This window comes from Pteronotus mesoamericanus, unplaced genomic scaffold, assembly GCF_021234165.1.
Source record: "Pteronotus mesoamericanus isolate MK-2021 breed Mesoamerican mustached bat unplaced genomic scaffold, CSHL_Meso_final contig_130, whole genome shotgun sequence".
Classification (NCBI taxonomy): Eukaryota; Metazoa; Chordata; class Mammalia; order Chiroptera; family Mormoopidae; genus Pteronotus; species Pteronotus mesoamericanus.
In genome coordinates, this window is record NW_026555060.1 from 16,887,481 (window position 1) to 16,909,346 (window position 21,866).

At 40.5% G+C, this 21,866-nt stretch overlaps 1 protein-coding gene across 1 annotated transcript in view; it reads left to right on the plus strand.

The window, feature by feature from the left end:
• Positions 1–16,872, plus strand: part of PIP4K2A (phosphatidylinositol-5-phosphate 4-kinase type 2 alpha) — a 156,495-nt gene extending 139,623 nt beyond the window's left edge. The window contains exons 7-10 of the mRNA XM_054592749.1: positions 2,633–2,746; positions 11,279–11,522; positions 12,926–13,029; positions 14,647–16,872. Coding sequence (XP_054448724.1) covers positions 2,633–2,746; positions 11,279–11,522; positions 12,926–13,029; positions 14,647–14,727 — 543 coding nt within the window. The 3' untranslated portion in view covers positions 14,728–16,872. The remainder of the gene's footprint in view (positions 1–2,632; positions 2,747–11,278; positions 11,523–12,925; positions 13,030–14,646) is intronic.
• Positions 16,873–21,866: the final 4,994 nt, after the last annotated feature.

The window sequence follows — 21,866 nt, forward strand, 5'->3', positions numbered from 1 at the left end:
TAAGCGCTTATTAGCATGGGACCTATGGCTGCAGTTGTGGTGTGTATAGGGGAAGTGGGGATGTTTTCCCCATTCATAAGGCAACAGCCTGAAGGGGTCCAGAAACCCGGCCTTGGTTCCTGGCAAGTAACAGGTGGAACCAGGATTGGAACCTCAGGACTTAGGTTTCCAGACTCCTGGTGCTCCTATGCACTCTGCCATCCCACAGACACTGCGGGGAGGTGTTTTTAGACCAACGTTAGATTCCTCTAGCGGTTGCCCTGCCAAGGATCTGCCTTTGCCCCCTGAGCCTTTCAATAGTATAAGCCCTTAAGTCTTTTAGCCAATCTAGTTGCTCTTTCTAAGCCTGGTCCAACTAAATACTTCCCTAGTGCCTGTGAAATTCACAAGGAAGCTTAGTAATATGGTACAGGGTGTCCAGAGTTTTATGAGATAGGATTATGCTTTGCCTGCCACGTGAGGTAATTCTGCTGGGTGAACATGAAGTGGCATTCATCTTCATTATTGTGACTGCTATTACAAACACATATCTAAGGGGTCATTTCACACACACACACACACACACACACACACACACACACACACACTTCCTCTCCCCTTCTTTTCGTACACATTTAAAATGAGCCGTGGACTTAAGGCAGATATCTTAATCCTTAACAACTATCCCTCACACCCCCACCAAAACATAGAAATGTTCAAGTTGACTACTTGAAGAATCACAATTCTCCATCTGTGTTTTTGTGAGTAAATCTGGCTTTAACTCCTTCTTCTAAGGCACTTCCAGTTTTGTGTTTTTGGCAGGGCTCGTTGCCCCTTGAATATGCTTCAACTTCAGATCCCTGCATTTTCTTCACAGTGAAACCTCATTGTGTTTATAGTTCTAGTGGAAGAAGAACTAAGGGTCCAGTGTGATTGACTCAAACATTTAACATTAATGTGTTATCTTTACATTCAGAGTTTTCTCTTGCATGTATTACTTTATTTTAAAATTATTAACAACAAACTTAGGGAGTTAGTCTACCAAGCCCCTCTCTTGATCTTGTGGAGAATGGCGTTGCATTTTTATTTCCTCAAGACTCTAGGACTTGGCATAAAAGTGTTTGCAAGTAGATCAGTCTTCTCTGCCCCACCAAGACTTGCATCATTTTTCTGTACATTTCAGGTGCCCGTGCTGTCCTTTCCAGCCAACTTGCTTTCATGTCTTTCATAGTAGATTACAAACTCCTTTCAACTAAAAATGTTGACTTGTTCATGTTTGCATTCTTGTACATGATAGTCATTCAGTAATTGCTTATTGAATTGAATCTTTGGATTTCTGAGCTTCACTATACCTACTTTGTAAGGATAATTAAAAATTTGGCAGTAGTTATGTCAAATTCAAAATTGCAAAACTATTCAAATCTTCTTAATCTTAAAATGAGTAGCAAAGCTACCAATTTGAGTCTACATAATACATGTGCATATATGTGTGTGTACACATAGATGTGAGTAGTTTACATACATGTGTGTACCTTATAAAATAGGGGATAAGTGAGCAGTTCAGGTATTTGAAAGATGGTAGTTGTGCCCAGTGGTTTTCCTTTTACTGCTCTGGATAAGGGGATGGGGACCAGAAGGAGAATATGTTCTTTTCTGGGATTTTTTTTTCATTTAGTTCATACTTATAGAAAGGAGAATCATTGAGGCATTCATTAGTATACTAAGAAAGAATATATTATGTTGGATCCTTTTCAACTGGAAGACGTAAGCTTAGGTTAGCTGAAAGCAGGAGGAAGGAGTTTTGAATGGTGTTAAACTCTCTCAGAATACAGGTTACACAAAGTTAAGTAGAGTCCACATTACTTTAAAATCATATGCCTATATTATCCTATCGCACAAGCTAGAGTTTTTTTTCTGCTTGTGACCCATGTTTTAATAGTTGCCCGTTATTTTGTGTTGGTTAACTTAAGTACAGTTTCGTTGCCAGCTCACCACCCTCTTGTTTTAAAGGGTAGGACTCCTCATTTGAATATGTTTTATGTTAAAAGAAAACATTTTCCTTCGACATGGTACGAATGAAAACAATTTCCTTATTGGTAGGGTGGTGAGCAGGCAGGCTTGGAAGGGCAGATGGCTAGCCTCTGGCTTCATGTTTTCCCCAATTCAGAAATTAGATATGATTATGGATGGTACTTTTCTGAGACATGATAACATGTTATTTGTAACATGACCCCAGCAAAGCTTACCCAAAAAAGTGTGGGGGATGTGGAGTTGGGTTGTACCAGTAAGAAAATTGAGGGTTCCTGACAATTCCAAGAATATAAATTCTATATTTAGATGACTTCTTCTAAGAAAGTGAATCTAAGAAAGTAGTCATGTTCATTACTAAGAAAACAATAGAATCTTGTTACAAAGCCTTAGGTGTGTGTCTCGCCCTCCATTCCTAGTGGGAATGCTTCCAGTGGTTGTAGCTCACTGGTGCCCCCTTGCGGTACTCCAGCCACCTCACATTTTTGCCTTGGGTAAAACCCCTTCAGTGAATGAGGCAATCTCAATTTCTAAGGGAAGGAACTTAATCTCCAGGATTAGAGGCGTAGGTGTTCTCTAGGTTTCATTCAAGCTTCTTTCTCATTCTTTTGCCCCTTTGTTTTAGGCCAAAGAACTGCCAACTTTAAAGGATAATGATTTCATTAATGAGGGCCAAAAGATTTATATTGATGACAACAACAAAAAGGTGTTCCTGGAAAAACTGAAAAAGGATGTTGAGGTAAGAAAAATCAATGTAACGGATATCCCCATTGTATAAGTGTCAACACTGTTGGTTTTTAGGAGCTTTTTAAACCACCCATCTAAATGTGCAACCAAGGCAAAAATATATATTGTACAATTATCAAAATCATATATAAACAAGTGTAAATTATATGTGATATGGTTTTAAAAAGAAGTGTACTGGTTCAGCAGCTCTCTCCTTTAGGTGACAAACCAAAGAAAGTGCCTGCTGACTTCTGCTGGTATCTTCACCCTCCGGTGCCCGTATTCTTTGTTGGTGGCGATAGCCTGTGCTGGTGGGGATAGGCTGGCTTTAGTTACAGCCCATTCAGGCTGACTGCCCACAGCCACCAGGGCTGGGGTATTCTGTCAGGCAGCAGAGCATTTCAAAAACAAGTCTTTAGAAACCATTCGAATTTGGGGTTTTCTTCATGAAAAAGACATATCAGTGCTAGTAAACACCACCCCAGTCACTTAATGCTTAATATTTTCATCAGCCTCTATGAAACTAACATCATTAGGCCCCATAAGCCAGCCACACACATTGTAGGAATAGCACACAGGCAGTTTGGACCCTAGGATCATGGGGGATGGTTGTGAAAAATAAAATGCTCTGCGTAAATGGGCTTTAAGCCTATAACGAAGGAGTTTTCTTTTTAAGCATTGTTTAAAGAATTAAAAATATACATTTTCCTTTCCTTTTGTTTATTGTAAAGGCATTGAAGTTCTCCCATTGGACTTCCTCATATAATTATTTTAGAAATAAATTCAGGAAAAAAGTTACTTCCTTGAAATGGGTTACAAAGCAGTTGCTTTGTTTTTCTGAGCTGTTAACTTCTAGTCATATGTATGTGTATATACTTGTGTACTTTTTTTCTACTCTGAAATACAGTTGCCCTCTTACTAGTACAGATTTGCTACTTACAGGCTTTGTGGAAAGATGTTCTTTTTCCTGTTGTTAAACAAAACCATTTGAAATGAGTTGAGCCACAGAATGAATGTTGTGCATTAGATTGCATTCCCCACAAGGGCAGAAGCAGCATTGCAGGTTCCTTTTTCATCTTCTAACAGCCCTTTAATTGCAAGACACCCAGACTGACCACGTTAGTGTTAAATTATTTTTAGGTCATAAATATTTTAATTTTTAAAATTTACATTATTTTAACCTACATGGTGTATATGCTCCTTTTAGAACCTAAATACTGGTGATTTGTGAAAGATACAAATGTCTACTTTTAAAAAAAAAGTAGACAAAAGTATTTTCATTTTATAACATTTTTTCTCTAGTCTTTCATTAATAAGCAGTTATTTTTCCTCAATTGTCAGTGGTTATTATTAAAATTCATATTAATTAAGCATTTCCTCTTTCCTTTGCGGTCAACTTGATCTAACTGATAACTAAGTGCAGTAGGTAGACGTGCACTCTTGGATTTTTTTTCATTAATCAGCAAATCTTTGATCCTCAGAATAATGTTGGTTTAGCAATTATGTACGGTAAAGAGCCCTTAGGGTTGTCTATGATCTGCCAAAAAGTTGTCATCTTTTTTCTCATTGGCTATATATCAGTATATGATATTTAGACTCCAGAAATAATGTAACTGAAGCAGTTCAGATTTACGGTTGAATTACATAAGGATCCTCTTAGTCCTTTTGTTGTTTCTAATAATGTTGTTGATTAGAGGATTTGGGTAGTTTAATCCCATACATGGCTCTCACACTTAACAGTTTTGTTGAAATATAGGCAGGGTATAAAGCATTCTTTCATTTAAAAAAATTCTCAATGGCTGATAACAGTGTCTTTAGTTTTTAAATTCATGCTGAAGCATCATTAAATTTTTAAGCAAGTAATTATGGTGAAGTAGTTTGACATCTGATCTTGACAATGAAGCTAGAATTTAATCTAGCTTTGTTTTTTCATCAGTTCCTTGTTTTCTGTGTTAGCTGACTGACCTGTTAGTTGGAGTACAGTTTTTTGGGGGCGGGGGGCTGGGATTGGGGTTGTTTGGTTTTTACTTGCTGCTTAAAGTAAAAGATGAGTATACTAAAGCTCAATAATCTAGTTTTGTAGAAAAAAGAATTGTCATTGGAGAATCTGGCTTCTTTTTTTCTGCACTTGAAATCCTATTCTATTAATATGCCATGAAAAGTAATTTAGTTGAGATAGCTTTGCACATAACTAAATATATATGAGTCTTTTTCTCCAAAAGAAAGTGCTGCATCGAGAGTAAAAATCACTTTTTCCTTGAGGCCTGGTTGTTGTCAATCCTGATCATGATGGTGGAGAGCCAAAGCCAGTCTCTCCTCTCCTTGGCTCCCACTGGGACCCAAATGTCGCACAGTGCAAAACGGTGCTCTCCCTCTGGTGTCTGGGGTTGCCCCTATCCCCGGGCTCCCAACTCTCACATTTATGGCTCCACAACCTTGGCAATGGGTGGGAGGGAAAGGGTGGCAGCCAACGATTACAGGGCATAGAGAGCCTAAGTCCTTCCCATGCAGTCGTTATCTCTTTTCATTCTTGTAACAACTCCTTGAGGGTGAGTGCTATTATGATCCCAGTATATGGGTGAGATGAGTCCAGAGACACTATGTAATTTGCTGAAAGACACAAAGCTACTAAAATCAGCTTGGGATTTGAGGCCATACTCCTAAACTTCTCTGACATAAAATGCAAATGAAAAATGTTTTCGAGCACTGTTGAGACTTTGTTTTCTGATAAATGATTCAGAGGAGAATTTAACAAGTGATAAAATAAAACTCTTAAATAAGGCCAGTTGGAATTTTAATTCAATGTCACAGATGTGTTGGGGTAATTCTGTAGAGCAAATGTGTTAATAAAGTTAGCAAATAAAGTTAATCTAAATCTGTTGTGAAGGAGAGTTTATTAATAGCTCTTTTGCCACTTAGTTGTCTAGAAGAGTTTGTGACAGGGCTCATAAAGATCTTGAGGAAGATACTAGCTCAAAGATGTGGCATAATAAGGAATTAATTATGAAGGAATCAGATTAGATGGGATATTCTGAGGGAAAAAGAGGCTGGTCAAAGATCTTTAGATAATTATTAAGAAATCAGAAAAGAGGATAAGCAGGGGACCTAAATATTAAAAGATTTAAAAATATTCATGATTTGAAATCATGTACTTTTAAAAAAATCAATAAATTTGAGGCAGAAGCTGAAAGGGATGAACAGGAACTGAGCAAATATGTATTAAGTTCCTAATGGTGCAGGCAGACCTCAGCAGTAGAGCCCTTGACCGCTTTCTCTCCTCTGAAACCATCACCTGCCAGTCCACAATAGCTTTTCAGTACCTAACAAGAATTTTTTTCTAACAAGGATATCATATTTATTGCCACATTTCATTTCACTGTACTTCAGAACATATTTAAAATAAGGTCTGCTAAGGTAAGAGCTAGTGAATCAATGGGCACTTCCACACGATGACCCACCTAACTTATGGTTTAAATTGCATACTTGATGAAAAAAGCCCTTCTACCATAACGATGAGAACATGGGCAGTTACAGTAACAGCTTCCATTGTTGCATGTTTCATTGTCTCAGCTACATTGCCTATTTTTAATCCTGTCCACACCCCTGTGAGTTGGATGGTATTGTCTTATTTTACAGTTAGAATAACTGAGGCTCTGAGAGGTGAATTCATTATCAAGGCACAGAGCTAGTAAATGAGAGAAATAAGATTTAATTTCCTATCTGACTCCAAAATCTATACTCTTTGGTTTTATTTTTAAGAATACCTAATACTGTAATTAAAGAAGAATTAATGAGTCATCCTCCTCAGCAAAACGTATACACCAAAGCCCTTTGTCTGCACCCTTTCTGTCTTCGACTTAACAGACTTGAAAACTTGCATCATACCCATGTAGGCCTGCAGCTGGTTTCCCTGATCTTGCTGGGAATGCCACACCGCTTCTTACCTAGAGATGCATTTTTCACTTTACTGATGGTTTAGTGGGCACTGGGAGCTAACTTCACTTGTTTGAATACAATTGTTTCCTTACTGGGAGAGGAGCCTCAGCAGTGGTCTCACCACAAGTAAGAGGCCCAGGAAGGGAGCTCAGGACCTGCCTGACCTCATGAGCGGCACAGGTACAGAGGGCAGGTGTGGGCCTGGACACCTCCCCACGCAGTGTCCCAGTCCGGCCCCACTTGGCATCCCTTCCCCATCTGAGCCTTGGCAGGTTAATTACAGGAAGCCCCTTACCTTTGTGCATAAAACACACTTGAAAGTCAAGTGTCTGAATGTCAAACAGTGGACATACACGTGAAACAGAGATTCTGTTCTGCAGAGCACAGATAAATGGCAAGTGATCTACTTTTGCTTCTGATAGGTGCTGCCACTTAGATTCTCAAATAAAGGGCTTTCGTTGCTGTTTTGTTCTTTGTTTTTATTTGGTTGGCATGGTTATTTTGTGGAGAAAGAGGTTAGGAGAAATTTGGGAGCGTTAAAGAGGACAAAGGAAGAAGCAGCAGACCCCTCATTCACTTGTTCAATAAATACTGAGTATCTCCCGTCACTTCCTGGGAGTCAGGAGTGCGGTGAGGAAGGAACAGCCAGAGCCCCTGCCCTCAGGGGCTGCTGTGTTGGAGAAGGACAGAAATCACTCAAGTAACCTAACAAGATGAATGTGCAGCTAAGCCAAATGATTGGGGGGAAAATGTGCAGTGCTCTTCAAGCCCAAGCTTTGGGATGTGTCCTGGGCAGGTCAGGAAAGGCTTCCTGAGCAAGTAAGTTCCCTAACCCTGTTACTGAGATTGGAAGGTTTAGTGGGAGGTAACTGGGGGCAGGCGAGAACAGAGTTCAGGGCAGCCCAAGAGGTGATGGGGCCAAACCAGCCAGGTCCCCTGGGCCATGTTAGAGTTTGTTTCTGCCCTGTGAGAAATGGGACATCATTGAAAGGTTTTAAGCAGGGCATACTAAGATCAAACTTGCATTTTGAAAAGCTGTTCCCTTTCCAGAAGGGTGGAGGGGGAATTTAGGGCACCACCCAGTCTTTCCCTCTTCCCATGGACCTTCCAAAGGCCCAGAGGAGCAGAGATGGGGAGAAGGGGACCTTTGCCTTGCCACCATACAAGCTGAGCAAGATCCGGCCTGGCCACACGCCCACCCACCGTGCACACTCCGGGGGAAGGTGTTGTCTGTCACCTGGCAATTGATGTGCCTGCAGGTGTGCCTGGACCTCTGGAGACAGTGGGGGAGGGGAATGGAAGCGGGCCAGAGAAAGACCCTGATAAGGGGGTCAAGCAGGCACTGTGCTAGGCCTGATAGGGGGCAATGGATGAGACAAAGAAGGCACTGGCCCTGTTCCCTTGGAGCCCAGAGGCTGAGCTCAGGCTCAGGCACAGCCTGCTGGGAGCCTAGAACAACAGATGGGGCAAAAGTGGGGCCACTACTGAGCATTCTGCCCGTCATACCTCCTGAGCGTTAGAGGCTATGACTGTATTTCTAATGCAGTATTTCCTAGTGTCTTTTGTTCCTGAAACATAAGCTCACAGGCTGTTCTGAAGAGGGGAAAGCAGGTTCCATGATTACATTGGTATGAGACATGCTGCTCGTGATACCCCTCTTGAAAATCCACAGTACTTACTAACTTGGGGAGATCCTCCTCCTCAGAAATCATTTGATTTGTTTAACTCATTATTTCCCTACCAGTGTTGTAAAAAACAAGATTTGGGAAAAGCTGCCTGAATACAGCTTCCAGAAGCAGCAAATATAGTATAAAGAGGATGAGCTTTGAACATGGGATCCTAAATCCACTACTTCTTTCTTAGCTTTGAACCTTGGGCAAGTTCTTTTAATCTGTCTGAGTCTATTTGCTCTCTCTCATGGGGATCAAATGCCTACCTCATGCCAGGCCAGCTGTTTTTGTACTGCTGTCTCTTAGTTCTCTTCCACATCATGGGCCTGTGGGGAGGAGAATGAATAACTGAGTTGGTGTCTGACCAGGTGTCTGGCTCTGTGTTGGTAAAGGAAGGACTTTATGGTATTATTATTCTCTCAAGATATGGCAGGTCATCTGCACAAACACGTTCCTGGCCAGATGTTCCCTGAAGCCCAGCGGCTTCCAGAATAATATGGGAGCCTGAGCAGTCTCTGACTGCTAGAAGAGAAAGCTGGCTGAGGGAAGTAGAAGAGGCCAGTTGGTTTTGAGATGACTTTAATGGTGGAGTTTGGGGAAAGCCATGGGAGGAGCAATGGTTCAGAAAACTGACTCAAGGCTTGAGAATGAGCACTCTGGTTTTTTTGTTGTTGTTGTTTTTTAGAATAAGTAGCACCGTTATATTTTTCCACAGTTTTATTTGGTTATAATCGACAAATAAAATTGTGAGAGATTTAAAATGTAGAACATGATGGTTTGATGTATGTATCCATTGTGAAAGGATTGCCCCCATTGAGTTAAGTAAATTAGAGCATCCATCATGTCACATGTTTACCTTTTGGTGTGAATGTAAGAACATTTAAGTCCTACTCTCTTAGCAAATCTCAATTACACAGTACGGTGTTGTCAACTATGGTCACCATGTTACATATTAGATCAGCAACTTCAACCTCTGTGCCACAAGGATTTTTAAAACATGCAATACCTGACTACTGAATTTCCTTTTTTTAAAGGCTTAATAATATTCCATTTTATATATATATATATATATATATATATATATATATATATATATATCCCACAACTTCCTTGTCCATTCATCCATCAGTGGACACTTAGATTTGTTCCTCTGTCTTGGCTTTTGGGAACAATGCTGCAGTGAGCACAGGGATGCTGATAGAAAATGGTTCCATTTCTTTTGGATGTACACCCAAAAATAGGATTGCTTGATGATATGGTAGTTCTATTTTTAATTTTTTTGAGGACCCTGCCTATTGTTTTCCATAGTGGCTGTATCAATTTACAACCACACCAGTAGTGCACAAGGTTCCCTTTTCTCCATGTCCTTGCCAACACTTGTTATTTCTTATCTTTTTGATAATAGCCATTGTAGCAGGTGTGAGATGATACCTCATTGTGGTTTTGATTGCTATTTTTCCTGATCATTAGTGATGTTGAGCACTTTTTCATGTACCTGTTGGCCATTCCATACACTTTTTAAATAAATGATTCGCTTGTATTTTTAAGTATTAGGTTTCTCCTACCTTGCTTAAAGATTTGTGATTTCTTTTTCCTGAGCTCAAAACAAATGGGGAAAATTAAGCCTGACCCCAGTGGGAAGACGAAGAAATAGGAGCTGAGGAAAGGGTAGCCAGGCAGAAGGAGGTTTTTGGGCTGGTGACAGCTGAAAGCATTAGGAAATAGCTGGAGTGTGAGATCTTCTTGTCTTTAAAAAGAGTATGGCTTCTCTTTCAGCTCTGCACATCTCCACACATTGATTTCATTTCATTTCAGCCAGAACTTCAAGGCCTGTAGTTTCATAGATTGCCCTTTGTGTAAAGAAGCTCATTTCTTAAATTCTATCAGAGTAGCCCCCAAGGCTCATCAGCTGTGCTGCATCACTGAGCAACGATGGTGCCAAAATCCTTCAAGAAGTCAGGGTCAGACACCTTCTCTGACCACAAGCCCAGGGTCAAAGCAGAGTTGGACCCTGGGCAGAGCCAACCAGCTGTGGATTAGGGAGTCCTTTAGTTTAACTAGCAGATGGGCTGCCACATTTTGCCATCAATATTACTATCTACATTGTAACTGATCAATTAGTACATTATGCTTAAGGTCGTGTTTCTGGATACATCTACTGAAAAAGAGAAGAAAAATCATGACATGAAAAGTCGAAAAAGAACTTGGCAGGCAGGAGTAGCCAAACCCCAGAGCTGAGTCTATCCCCACAATACTTTTTAGCCATGGCGGGAACAGGAGCCTGGGCCTGCACTGCCTCATGGAGAGCGAACCACCTGCAGTATCTCTGGTCTCGCTGCTACCATCAGAAAGAAACCCACCAGAGCAGGACAGAAGGACTACGTTACTCTTCAGAGCATTGACACAGGCCTTTGCTGGTTGATTGGGACATTTGGGCTTTTACTTATTTGTGATGGACAGCATAATCTCCTCTGTGGAGCATGCTGAATTACAAAGTGCTTTCACAAACTGTTTTGAGAGACTCTGCTGGAAACTACTTGGGAGGTCCCTGGTTTTTCTTATTAGCCATGTTAATTGCTGGGAGAAATGTTCTCTTAGCTCCTTCAGTGTCTTTTTTTGCCAGTCATGCTCTCTGCTCTTTGGCATAATCCAATCTAGATGTGATAAATCCATGCCTCTCAGCATCCAGCGTGGCATTTCTGGGAGAATAATACCAGCTCTGAGCCAGCCGAAGTGCAAGCCTACATTTTTGGCCAGAGAAACTGCACGGGACTTTGAGCTCACATGGACAAGGCTCCTGGCCGCCTCAGGGAGACCCTCCTCTCCATTCTCCCGTTCCTTCACTCACAGCTTCCCCATGTACATTTTCCTGAGCTTGTTTTCTTTAAATCCACGTTTTGTTTAAGCCATAACTGACCCTGTCACCTCCCACCCTCCAGTTTCTTGCCCAGTTAAAGCTCATGGACTATAGCCTGCTGGTGGGAATCCACGACGTGGAGAGAGCCGAACAGGAAGAAGTGGAGTGTGAAGAGAATGACGGGGAAGAGGAGGGGGAAAGCGATGGTGCCCACCCCGTGGGAACCCCTCCAGACAGTCCTGGAAACACGCTCAACAGCTCCCCGCCCTTGGCTCCAGGGGAGTTCGATCCAAACATTGATGTTTATGGAATTAAATGCCATGAAAGTAAGCTCAATTACTATCAGCTCCTTTCACCTATGAAGTGGTTTGATTTATGCATTATCTGCCAGTAATTATAACCCCAGTTAAAAATTATGCTGCCCTGCAAACTTTGTTCTCCAGAGCCCCAATAAATTGATTTGGGCATAAGAGTATGTTAAAGGTAACTGTAATCTCTGGTTTTAGAAAGTGTACTGCGATGAGGTCCTTGAATTTCACAATGTTGAAGGAACAGAGTGAGATCACAAACTATTATGTATAAAACACATATACATGAACTTAAATAAATGTAGACAACATATATAAGAAATGTTTTAAAATATTTTTATTCTGAACTATTTCTCTTCCATGTGAACCTAAAGTGTCACAAATCTCTCCTGAGTTAGGTACATATGTGGTCCACTCCAGACCTCACAAGGATACCTGTAGGGCGGACAGCTCACCTCGTCCGGCCCTTTCCTGCTCAGAAGCTCAGAAGCCAGCCCGGGGTGTGGGGGAAGAATCTCTGATTTGCTGCTGTGTCTGTCCTCTGCTCCCCTCACCCCATTAGGAGGCCTGTGGCCCTCTTTTCTAGAGTGGAGCCCACAGGCCCCACTCTTAATCCTCAGTGCCTGTGAAATTGCATATTTGAAGAAATACTACATTCTACCATAGCTACGTATACATGAAGAAAACAATACTTCAGAGATACGATAAAAGCAAGCCTCTTTTTGAGTAATAAAAATTATGATTCATCATTGAAAAAAAGAAATCTCATATAGCATACCAGCCAAGTGAGTTTAAGTTGTATTTTTATTTTGCTCACCAAAAGTGTTTCCTTAACACAGAAATTAGGTACAGTCAAATGTACTTTGCTTAGTCTTTATAACTGAAATAGCATCATATTTGTGGAAATATGTAGAAGACAGAAGTTGTATGTGAAACATGCCTTTATCTAGTTCTGATACGAGGTCCAATGAGAACTAACAACTAGCATCTAATTAGGAATTAGCATATAATGGTAGAAAAGGATTAAGTAGTAGAATTGCGTCTACTTGTTTTACAGATTATTTTAAAAATAGAATGTTTCTTTACACCAAAGCAATATACAATCATTAAAGAAAATGCAGATTAACAAAAAAAAAAAAAATAGACTCAATCTCACCTTTCGCCATCCACTGTTGTTATCATGGGGTTGTGTTCTTATTTTTTACTTTTTAAATTGAGAGGGAATCGGATACAGAGAGTTAGGCTGTTTAATAGGGGTGTGCAGGAGCTATAGGGACCTTTTGAAAGCCTCTGCTGCCTTTGTGCTTGAGCTCCTACCACCTCCACCCGACTGACCCCCTCACCTTCCAGCACCTCCTCCTCCCGCAGCAGCTTTCCAGGTGTTACCATTTGTGTCCCAGTTTGGTCTCATTCCTTTACAGACTCACCTAGGAAAGAGGTGTACTTCATGGCAATTATTGACATTCTGACTCACTATGATGCAAAAAAGAAAGCTGCCCATGCTGCAAAAACTGTTAAACATGGCGTAAGTATCTTTGTTTTGTTTCTTTCTCTGCGCCTGGGCCCTTGAGTCCTCCAGGCTGCTCCTTTCCACTCTGATTATCAAAGCCCATCAGTGGCTACTGTTTCTTGCAGGAGATCTGAGTGCAAGATTCAGAGCCAGCAAATGCCCATGCTCATGCTGCTCTCCCCCGCTGCCTAGGCTTTCGGCAAGTCCCTTCCACTTAGTCACAGCACTATGAAATGGCAGAGGTGGGATTGCGTCTCCGGCCCTAGCCCAGCCCCCTGCCCCACCAGTGAACCCCACTGCCTGGTTGCAGCTCCCAAGTTGTTGGGATCCATTATGCTGTTATGGATCCACCAGGTGCACTAAATAAGATCAGGGTTGGAAACCCTATTTCACCTTTCCCTGTGTGACCTTGAAGAAACATTTTGGAGCTCCAGTTCCCCCAACCAAAAGAGGGGGTCCTAATGCCATGCTGATTGTGTTTTGTTGGGGGGATACATGAGAGGAACAGGTAGAACATTGGGGAGTGTTCTGTGTTCGTTCCCATCCCTTCCCAAATCTGCTCTAATGTTCAATTCCATATGGAATTGGAAATGTACCACAGCAACCATGGCTCCATTTTCGCATCCCCTGTAAGTCACCAACTCAGCCCCATAATATACCTCGTGGCCTAAAAATCATGTGCAGTTCCAAGAATGAAACATTTCTCTTACTAAAGGAATGCTATGCTGAGCTGTTGCTGGGAACCATTCTCTGCCTTCAAGGCCTGGGCTCCTCTGGCAATCCCAGCAACCCAGGTCAGACGTGGAAATGACGCTCCCCATTGTGCATGGGTGTCTTAAAAATAGCACCTGGTGACTTAGTAAAACTCTGTTCTTCCCCCTCACTGCTCAGGAAACTGGCCAGTAACTACCATGAGTCTGCTTGCCTCTCGAAATAGGAAACTCCCCACCCAGCCATTGCAAGGGGCCCAGCATCCCTGCTCCAAGCAGGTCTCTGTGAAGGGGAACAATGGCATCCCTGTGCCATGTGTTTGAGGGAAGCCAGCCCCTGCTCCCTGGGAGAGATGCAGTCAGCAGGGCTGTGCCTCTCCTGGTCATGGTGCTGGGAAGGAGCCAGGGCAGCTGACATAGAACCTACTGTTGCTGCTGCCACCCTTGTTGTAGAGCGTTCAACTGCTTACATTGTCCAGAAAAATGAACACAATCCTTACATCGTTGTCATCAGAGTTTTCCTATAGCCAAATGTTGATGTTTACACCATTCTCAAGGTATCTATAATCTGCTGTCTCAAGAAACAAAAGTATTGTCACTATGGCTTATGAATATAGGCCGAAGAGATTCCGCTGTTAGGCAGGAACACCCCAAACATAGCTAGTTTGATTCCTTTTAAGTCACAGCAATCACAGTGTATGTGATAATAGCATCTGTTGTTCCTGCCAGTCTGCCTCATTTTCACACACAGATTCCTAACAACCTTGATTATTTAGACACACTATTGAAGATATTTTGAGTTTTAAGGGCAGAACCTGCACAGATTTGAAAATTATTAGCTTTATAGGAAGCTGCGATCAGAAATTGCTGTAGATACTGAGTAGTAATTATATCGATATTTCTCTCCTTTAATACGACCCAGGCTGGTGCGGAGATCTCGACCGTGAACCCAGAACAGTATTCAAAGCGCTTTTTGGACTTTATTGGCCACATCTTGACGTAACCTCCTGCATAATCTCAGAGGGACATGAGCATGGGAAGGACAGAGGTGACTTCGGTGTAGAAAAGATGAAAACCAAACTCAGTGAAGCACACCTCCTCGTTTACATCTTTAGGCCAAGATGACTGATTTGGGGGCTACTCGCTTTAACAGCTACCTGATATTTCCCAGCATCATTCTAGCTATTTCTGACATGTGTGTGTGTGTGTTTTGTGTGTGTATATCTTCAAAATTAATTAATTAATGAATACCGATCAGCTTCAGTCAGAGTGTGTTTGGGCAACAACCCTCTGATTCCAGCTGTGGACAAGTGAATGGATGAATGAATGAATGAGCATATGCAGGGGGGAGGGGAAAAAGGAAATGCATGTCAGACCAACCATGTTGGCATCACACGATAAACTGTAGATCAGTTTACTTTTTGGAGTTGAAATATGTGAGACAGTATTCATAATAATAATGAAGATAATAATAATGATGATAATAATAATGATGGTGATTAAAAGAAAAAACTTAACCATGAATGTTACGCTCCCACCACGCACGCTGACACTCCTTAATCGTTGTACCCCAAGCCCCTGGCACTGGACAGAGGAGTGCTGGCGTCTCCTGCGGGTCCTGGTGCAGGGTTTTGCCTCTGCACAGTGTCAGGACTTCTGATGTCCCAGGACAAATGCCCCTCCTCCAGCAAGAAGCTGATCCCCTAGTGATTCTATTTGTACATTTTCACCTCAGTAAATACATCCAGGAAAACTGCTTACTTCTCTTTTCTTGCCTGGAGCTTCTTCACTGTTACACTTATTTTGCAACATAAGAATTAATGCTACAAAATAAAAATAAAGCTTACCTGAAAAGTGCATAGTTTGGGGCAATGGTATCTACATCTCCCATGGTGGGAATGTGAGCAAAGCATTAGAACTCTCAATTCTCCTGTTCTGATTACAAATCTGAATTATAAGATGTTTATGTTTGACCATTGTTTAAACGGTGGTATTTTGTTATGAATTATCCCTTTAACTGAAACCCTCGATATTACTGTTTACATTATTAGGAAAACAGGGATATTTTTGAATCTAAAAATTTAATGTACAGCATGTGATTTTTGAAGTTTACATGTAAAGTCATTTTACAGTGTAGGTGAACTAATGTTTGTCATATTTTGAAGTGTAACCTGCAGTCATATTTTGGGGTGAATGTTTTACTCAAAGTACATGGTAGGCAATCTTTTACAATTAAAGGAAAAGAATTGTTTTTGTTTCTTCCAAATGTACATTTATGAACCTAATGATTTTTTTTTAATGCTTAACCCAAATCTGGTTATGTAAGTTCATTGCCCTAAACTGTGCTGATGTGTTTAATCAAGTTATAAATTTCCAACATCAATCATGTATTTACCAACTTCCAGCATTTTCTGAAAGGCGTCAAGCTTAAAACATTAGACTTGCTTAGAATAGGTTATCAACTTATACACTGTGCTAAAGCTGTGCCTTTGAAATTCTTTGTTTAAAACATGAGACGATTTTTGTAGGCAGTTTGAGAAAAGGAAAAAAAAAACCACCTTTCAATAATTACTTATAACTCAACAAATACCCCCTGCCATACTGCCTCTTTCAGTAACTTTACTTCAGGGCTTACCAAGACTGTAATTATGCCCATTGTATGTGGGTTTACTTCAGAAAACACAAGGTAATAGTGAATCAGTGTCTTCGGATCCCTGCAGCAACACCATCCTCCTGTTACCTATTGACTTCACATAGATCTGTTATCCTCAGCAGATGATGTTACCACCACTATGACATGGTTGTCCAAATACGTATTTAATGCATTTAAATTCATTGAGACTGTGACTTGGTTTTTGTCCCCCACTATTCATTCTGGAATCCAGTCACTTTGAGTGTTCTGAAGTTATACTGTAGTTTCTTTGACCCAAGACTACGTAAGTGAGACCCTGAAGTAAGGTTAAGGTACACATACATTATTTGAGTAACTATTTCCTTTATGGCCAATCTGTGTATGCTTTTAGAAGTTTACAAAATGCTTTATTTTTGTTTGTAACAGTCTCATTCACTTCTGTTGATAAACTATTTGGACAGAGTGAGGAAGTTTGCCTTGTATCTCCTAGTGCTAACAATACACTCCAGTCGTGAGCCGGGCTTTACAAAATAAAGCACTTTGATGACTTACAAGGTGGATTCTTTGTTCTTCTTTCTTGATTGTGTTTCTCTATGTTGCAAACAAATGTTAAATACTCAGTACTGAGATTATCTTTAGCGGATCCTGAAAGAATAAAGGTGAAATTGAATCTTCTTAACTACAACCTGTAGTTTACAGGTTTGCATTCAACCTGTAAACTATTTTATTAATAAATAGTAGAAACTTCCAGGACAAAACTGACTACAAGATGCACAGGCATAGAAAAGAAATCTCTTCAATGAGTACCCTATAAAGTATATTACTTTATTTTTAATTTTTGCCAAACACAGTTCTATGTCAGCAGTTTTTGAAACTCTATTGGGATACCATTGATGGATTAAGGCTTTTTTTAAAATAGCTTTCCGTTGTTACTGGTGCCAGGTTAGCAAACACAGTTCAGCTGTAGCACTCGTTTTGAAAATGTGTTTATATACTAATGCAATTGCTATATGAGGGAATGATTTGAGCATAATGCACTTTTCCCATTAACTTGTGTGCATTTTGGTTCACAAGGATCATTAGATGAACACAGAAAACTGCACCCACCTACACTGTGCTGCATAGGAAGACACACACCCCTCAAACATCACCAGCTACCTCAGTTCAACACGTGTTAGGAGTCACACTGGTTCCTATCTGGAGTTAAAACTTTCCATGACTTCAAATCACTCTCCTGCCTACACGTCACAATAGCCCAAGAGCTGCAGCACTTCAAACTCCCATTGCCATGGGGACCCCTCAAGTCTTTTTCAGGATAACTTGTTGCATTTATTGTGGTATTTATGTATTTCCTGGTCGTTTAGCATGTTTTAAAACTGCTACTGCTTTTATTAGGTTCCTATGTTTTTAATATGTCACTGATAAAAATATTGGGGTGTTGTGCCCCAAGTTCTGTTATTTCTGTGAGCTCTGGTTTTTATTGTGTGATTTTGCACAGAGCACTGGTTTTCAATAACGTATGTCTCATAACAGCAGAACTGACTATGGTCAGCAGGAGCTTTAATTCAGTTTTCTTTGTGGACAGTTGGAATGTAGATATTCATTTTCATTTTGGTTATTTAATTTCCTGTACTGAATTCACATTAGTCCCAGAAAATTGGTTACTGCTAATTCATAGGAGGGCAAAAGTTGGTCTGAAGCATTAATCCTTAATGCAACACCTTTGGAAATAGTGGTTAAGAGTTAAAGGCAAGAGATTAGGAACTCTATATAATGAAGTGGAAATGTATATGATGTTTAAGTGTATATAATGAACTGAAGCAATGAAGAGAAGGCCAAGCCAAGAGGTAGACATGGAGTTCAATTCTAGAAGTGTTACATCAGTGGATTCTGAAGGATCCCAGCACCACTGCACACGGCCATTCTAGGCATTTTAAATTCGTACCCCCACGAGGATGGATATAAGAAGACAGACAGATAATTGCAAGTGTTGGTGAAGATGTGGAGTAATTAAAACCCGCAACCACTGTGGAAATATAAAATAATGCAGCCTTTGGGAAACACTCTGGCAGTTCCTCAGATGGTTACACATTAGGTTACCGTGACTCAGGAATTCCACGTGTAGGTATATATCCAAGAGAGGGCTGCATTCCTGGAAGCCCGAGGAGCATCTACTTCCTGCCTTTTCCAGAATTTAGAAGCTGCCTGCATTGTGGGCTTTTTATTCCTTTCATCTTGGAAGCCTGCATGTAGCATCTTGAAGTCTCTCTCTCCCCTCCTCTCTCTGACTCAGCTTCTGTCATCACATCTCTGTGATTAAATTAGCTGGTGGTCTGTCTATTTTGTACATTTTTTCCAAAGGACCAGAATTTTGATAGATAGATTTGATCTACCATTTTTCTGTTTTCAATCTTACTAATCCCTGCATTTATCTTTATTATATTTTGGGGCTTGCTTTTGGTATATTTTATAGGGTTTTTTTCTTGAGGGAATTGGGACACTAATGTGTTTTAGCTCCTTCTTAATTTTACTTGATATAGGTGTGTAGGGCTATGATTATTTTTTCTGATCATTGCTGCTTATGTGTAGAAGTAATATGCTCTTGATCCATTGCCTTTTTGTTATCATTTTTCAGAAATTCTGTAATTTTTCTTTTAAACCAAGAGTTCTTTAGTAGAAATTTTTTAAAATGTCCAGGTAGAGGTGCCTTTTTGCTTTTAGTTTTGTTTTTAATTTCTAGCATCGTATTGTGTGCAGAAACTGTCAGTAATATTAACTTTGAGGAAACCTATCTATGTTTTCTTTGTTCCTTAATAGATCATCACTTTTCTGGAATGTTCATATATACTTAAAATAAAGGTATATTCTTTATTATCAGGGACTAGTGTTAGATATATAGCAGTGGCCAAAAGTAGGTTTACAGATGTAATACAAATAATACAATAATAAATAATAATACAAGAATAAACTCTGTGTTTCACATACTCAAAGCTGTAAACCTACGTTTTGCCCACTGTTACATATCCAAGGGATCCTAAGGTCGAGGGTGCACCGTTCACTCTAGTGATGGTGTTGATTGAATGGACTGGAGTCCACAATAACTGCACACCCCAGTTTTTGTTTCTTTGTTCACCTTTATAGGTACTTTCATATGGACAAGAAACTCCACCACCATCACATGCTATCACTCAACTGCCAACTTCACTCAGGCATTGCTCCACCGTCAGATCAAAGGCAAAGTTTTCATTTATCTACTAATGACGAATTACAATTTAAATTTTCCTGCAGTCATTAACATTATAAACCTGGCCAGTGTATGTGCTCTCCTCCCTGGTAGGAGAGGCCCAGACCCCAAAACACCTGGTGCCGTGAGGCAGGAACCAGTCCAGCCTCTAACAGGGTTACCGCCTCCATCTGGCCTGGCTGACACTTGACCTGGCCTGCCAACACGTGAGCACTTTTTATCTTGTAATAAGCATCCCTGAAGTCCCATGACCTATACAGCAACAAGCAATCTTAGTCTATTTTTAACCTTCTTTTCCCATTTTGAGTTGTAGTCTTTCTACTTTTTCATAACATATGTTTGTATATTATACACATAGAACCACCCTTATTCTAGCCTTAGCCCTTGTTCTACGATTAAATTTAGAAAATACCATCAGCCCTTTAACCAAATATCCTCAATCATCTTCATTGGATGAAGCTCATCCTCTGGTACAAGAATAGACAAACTTTCCATAATGAGACTAATAGTAAATATTTTAGGCTTTGTGGGAATCTGTTGAAGTTAGCTTTTTGTTATAGTGCAGAAGGAGCCATAGACAATACATAAATGAATGGATGTGGCTAGGTTCCAATAAATTTTATTGACAAAAACGGGTGGCAGGCTGGATCTAGTTCATGGCCAATTTGCTGACCCCTGCTGTGATAGTTAATTTTACATGTCAACTTGACTGTATCACAAGGTGCCCAGATATTTGGCTAAACATTATTTCTAGGTGTTTCTGGATGAAATTAGCATTTGAATCAGTAAATTCAGTAAAGCGGCTTGCCATCCCCAACGTAGGCTGGCACCATGCAATCTTTTAAAGATCTGATTAGGACAAAAAGGCAGAAAAAGGAAGAATTCAGCCCTTCCTGCCTGATTGCTTGAGCTGGGACATTGGTCCTCTCCTACTGTAGGCACTCTTGGTGCTCAGTCCTTTGACCTCAGAGTGAGCCATACCACTCTTTCCAGCTTGCAAACAGCAGGTAATGGGGCTTCTCAGCTTTCATAACTGTGTGAGCCAATTCCTTACAATAAATCTCTTCTCTGTAGATCTATCCTACTGGCTCTGTTCCATGGAGTACGCTAATACACCTGTTTTAATAGATTCTACAAGAAAAGCACCTGTGTATGGTAGTCCTTGCGCACGCAGGACTGTTTATTAATAACCCTGATACTGGAAGAATAATTTGGCTGAACAATTTTCCTGGTTCATACTTTTTTTCCTTAAATTTCTTTTGATTACTGTTCTACTGTTGCCACGGAAATTATTTCATCTTTTTGCCTAGAAACACTAAAGCTTTCTTCTTTATCTTAAAGTAATGTTACTTAGACCTATAATGCTCTCCTCCTCCTGGTATTCATGCCTTCGTTTAATCCCTTCCCCTCAAGTGTAGGCTAGAACAGTACTCCCTTCTAACAAATAAATTATGGCAAAAATGATGAGATGTCATTTCCAAGACTACAAAAAAAAAAAGAAAAAGACTCTGAGTTCCATCATCCTCAGCCTCTTGCTGTTTTACTTGCACGGTCTGACGGAATCCAGCAGTCGTGTTGTGAGCTGACCTATGTAAAGGCCCACTTGGCAAGGAACTGTATCGCTTACAAACAGGACCTTTAGCCTGCCAAAAATTCATGTGAGTTCCTCCTTCAACTGAGCCTTCTGGGAGGACCCAGTGCTGAGAACTAAATTGTAGCTTCATGAGAGACCTTTAGGCAGAGACGCAAGCTAAGCTGCTACTGGATTCCTAACCCAGAGAAACTTGAAGCTGCTAAATTTGGGGGTAATTTGTTACACCACAGTTGACAACAAATACACTAGGACGTCTCACAATTTATCACCCCAGGTTCATTTTGAGAGTGTCCAGTAGTTCCTTTAAAAAAAATTGTAGTAAAATACACATAACATAAAATTTACCATTTTAACAATTTCAACTGTACAGTTCAGTACTGTTAAGTACATTGACACTGCTGTGCAGCCAGTTTCCTTTCATCTTAAAAAACTGAAACTCTGTATCTGTGAAACAACCCCCATGTTCTACCTTCTGTCCCGTGAACTTGACTACGCTGGGTTCTTCATATAGTACAATCATAGAGTATTTTTCTTTTTGTGACTGGCTAATTTCACTTAGCATAATGTCCTCAGGTTTGTTCCTTCCCAACCTCTGTTCCATCACCCCTTCTCCATACTCAATATCTCATCCTTTTCTAATTCTCCCTCTGAAATAGCCCTCAAATTTACCCA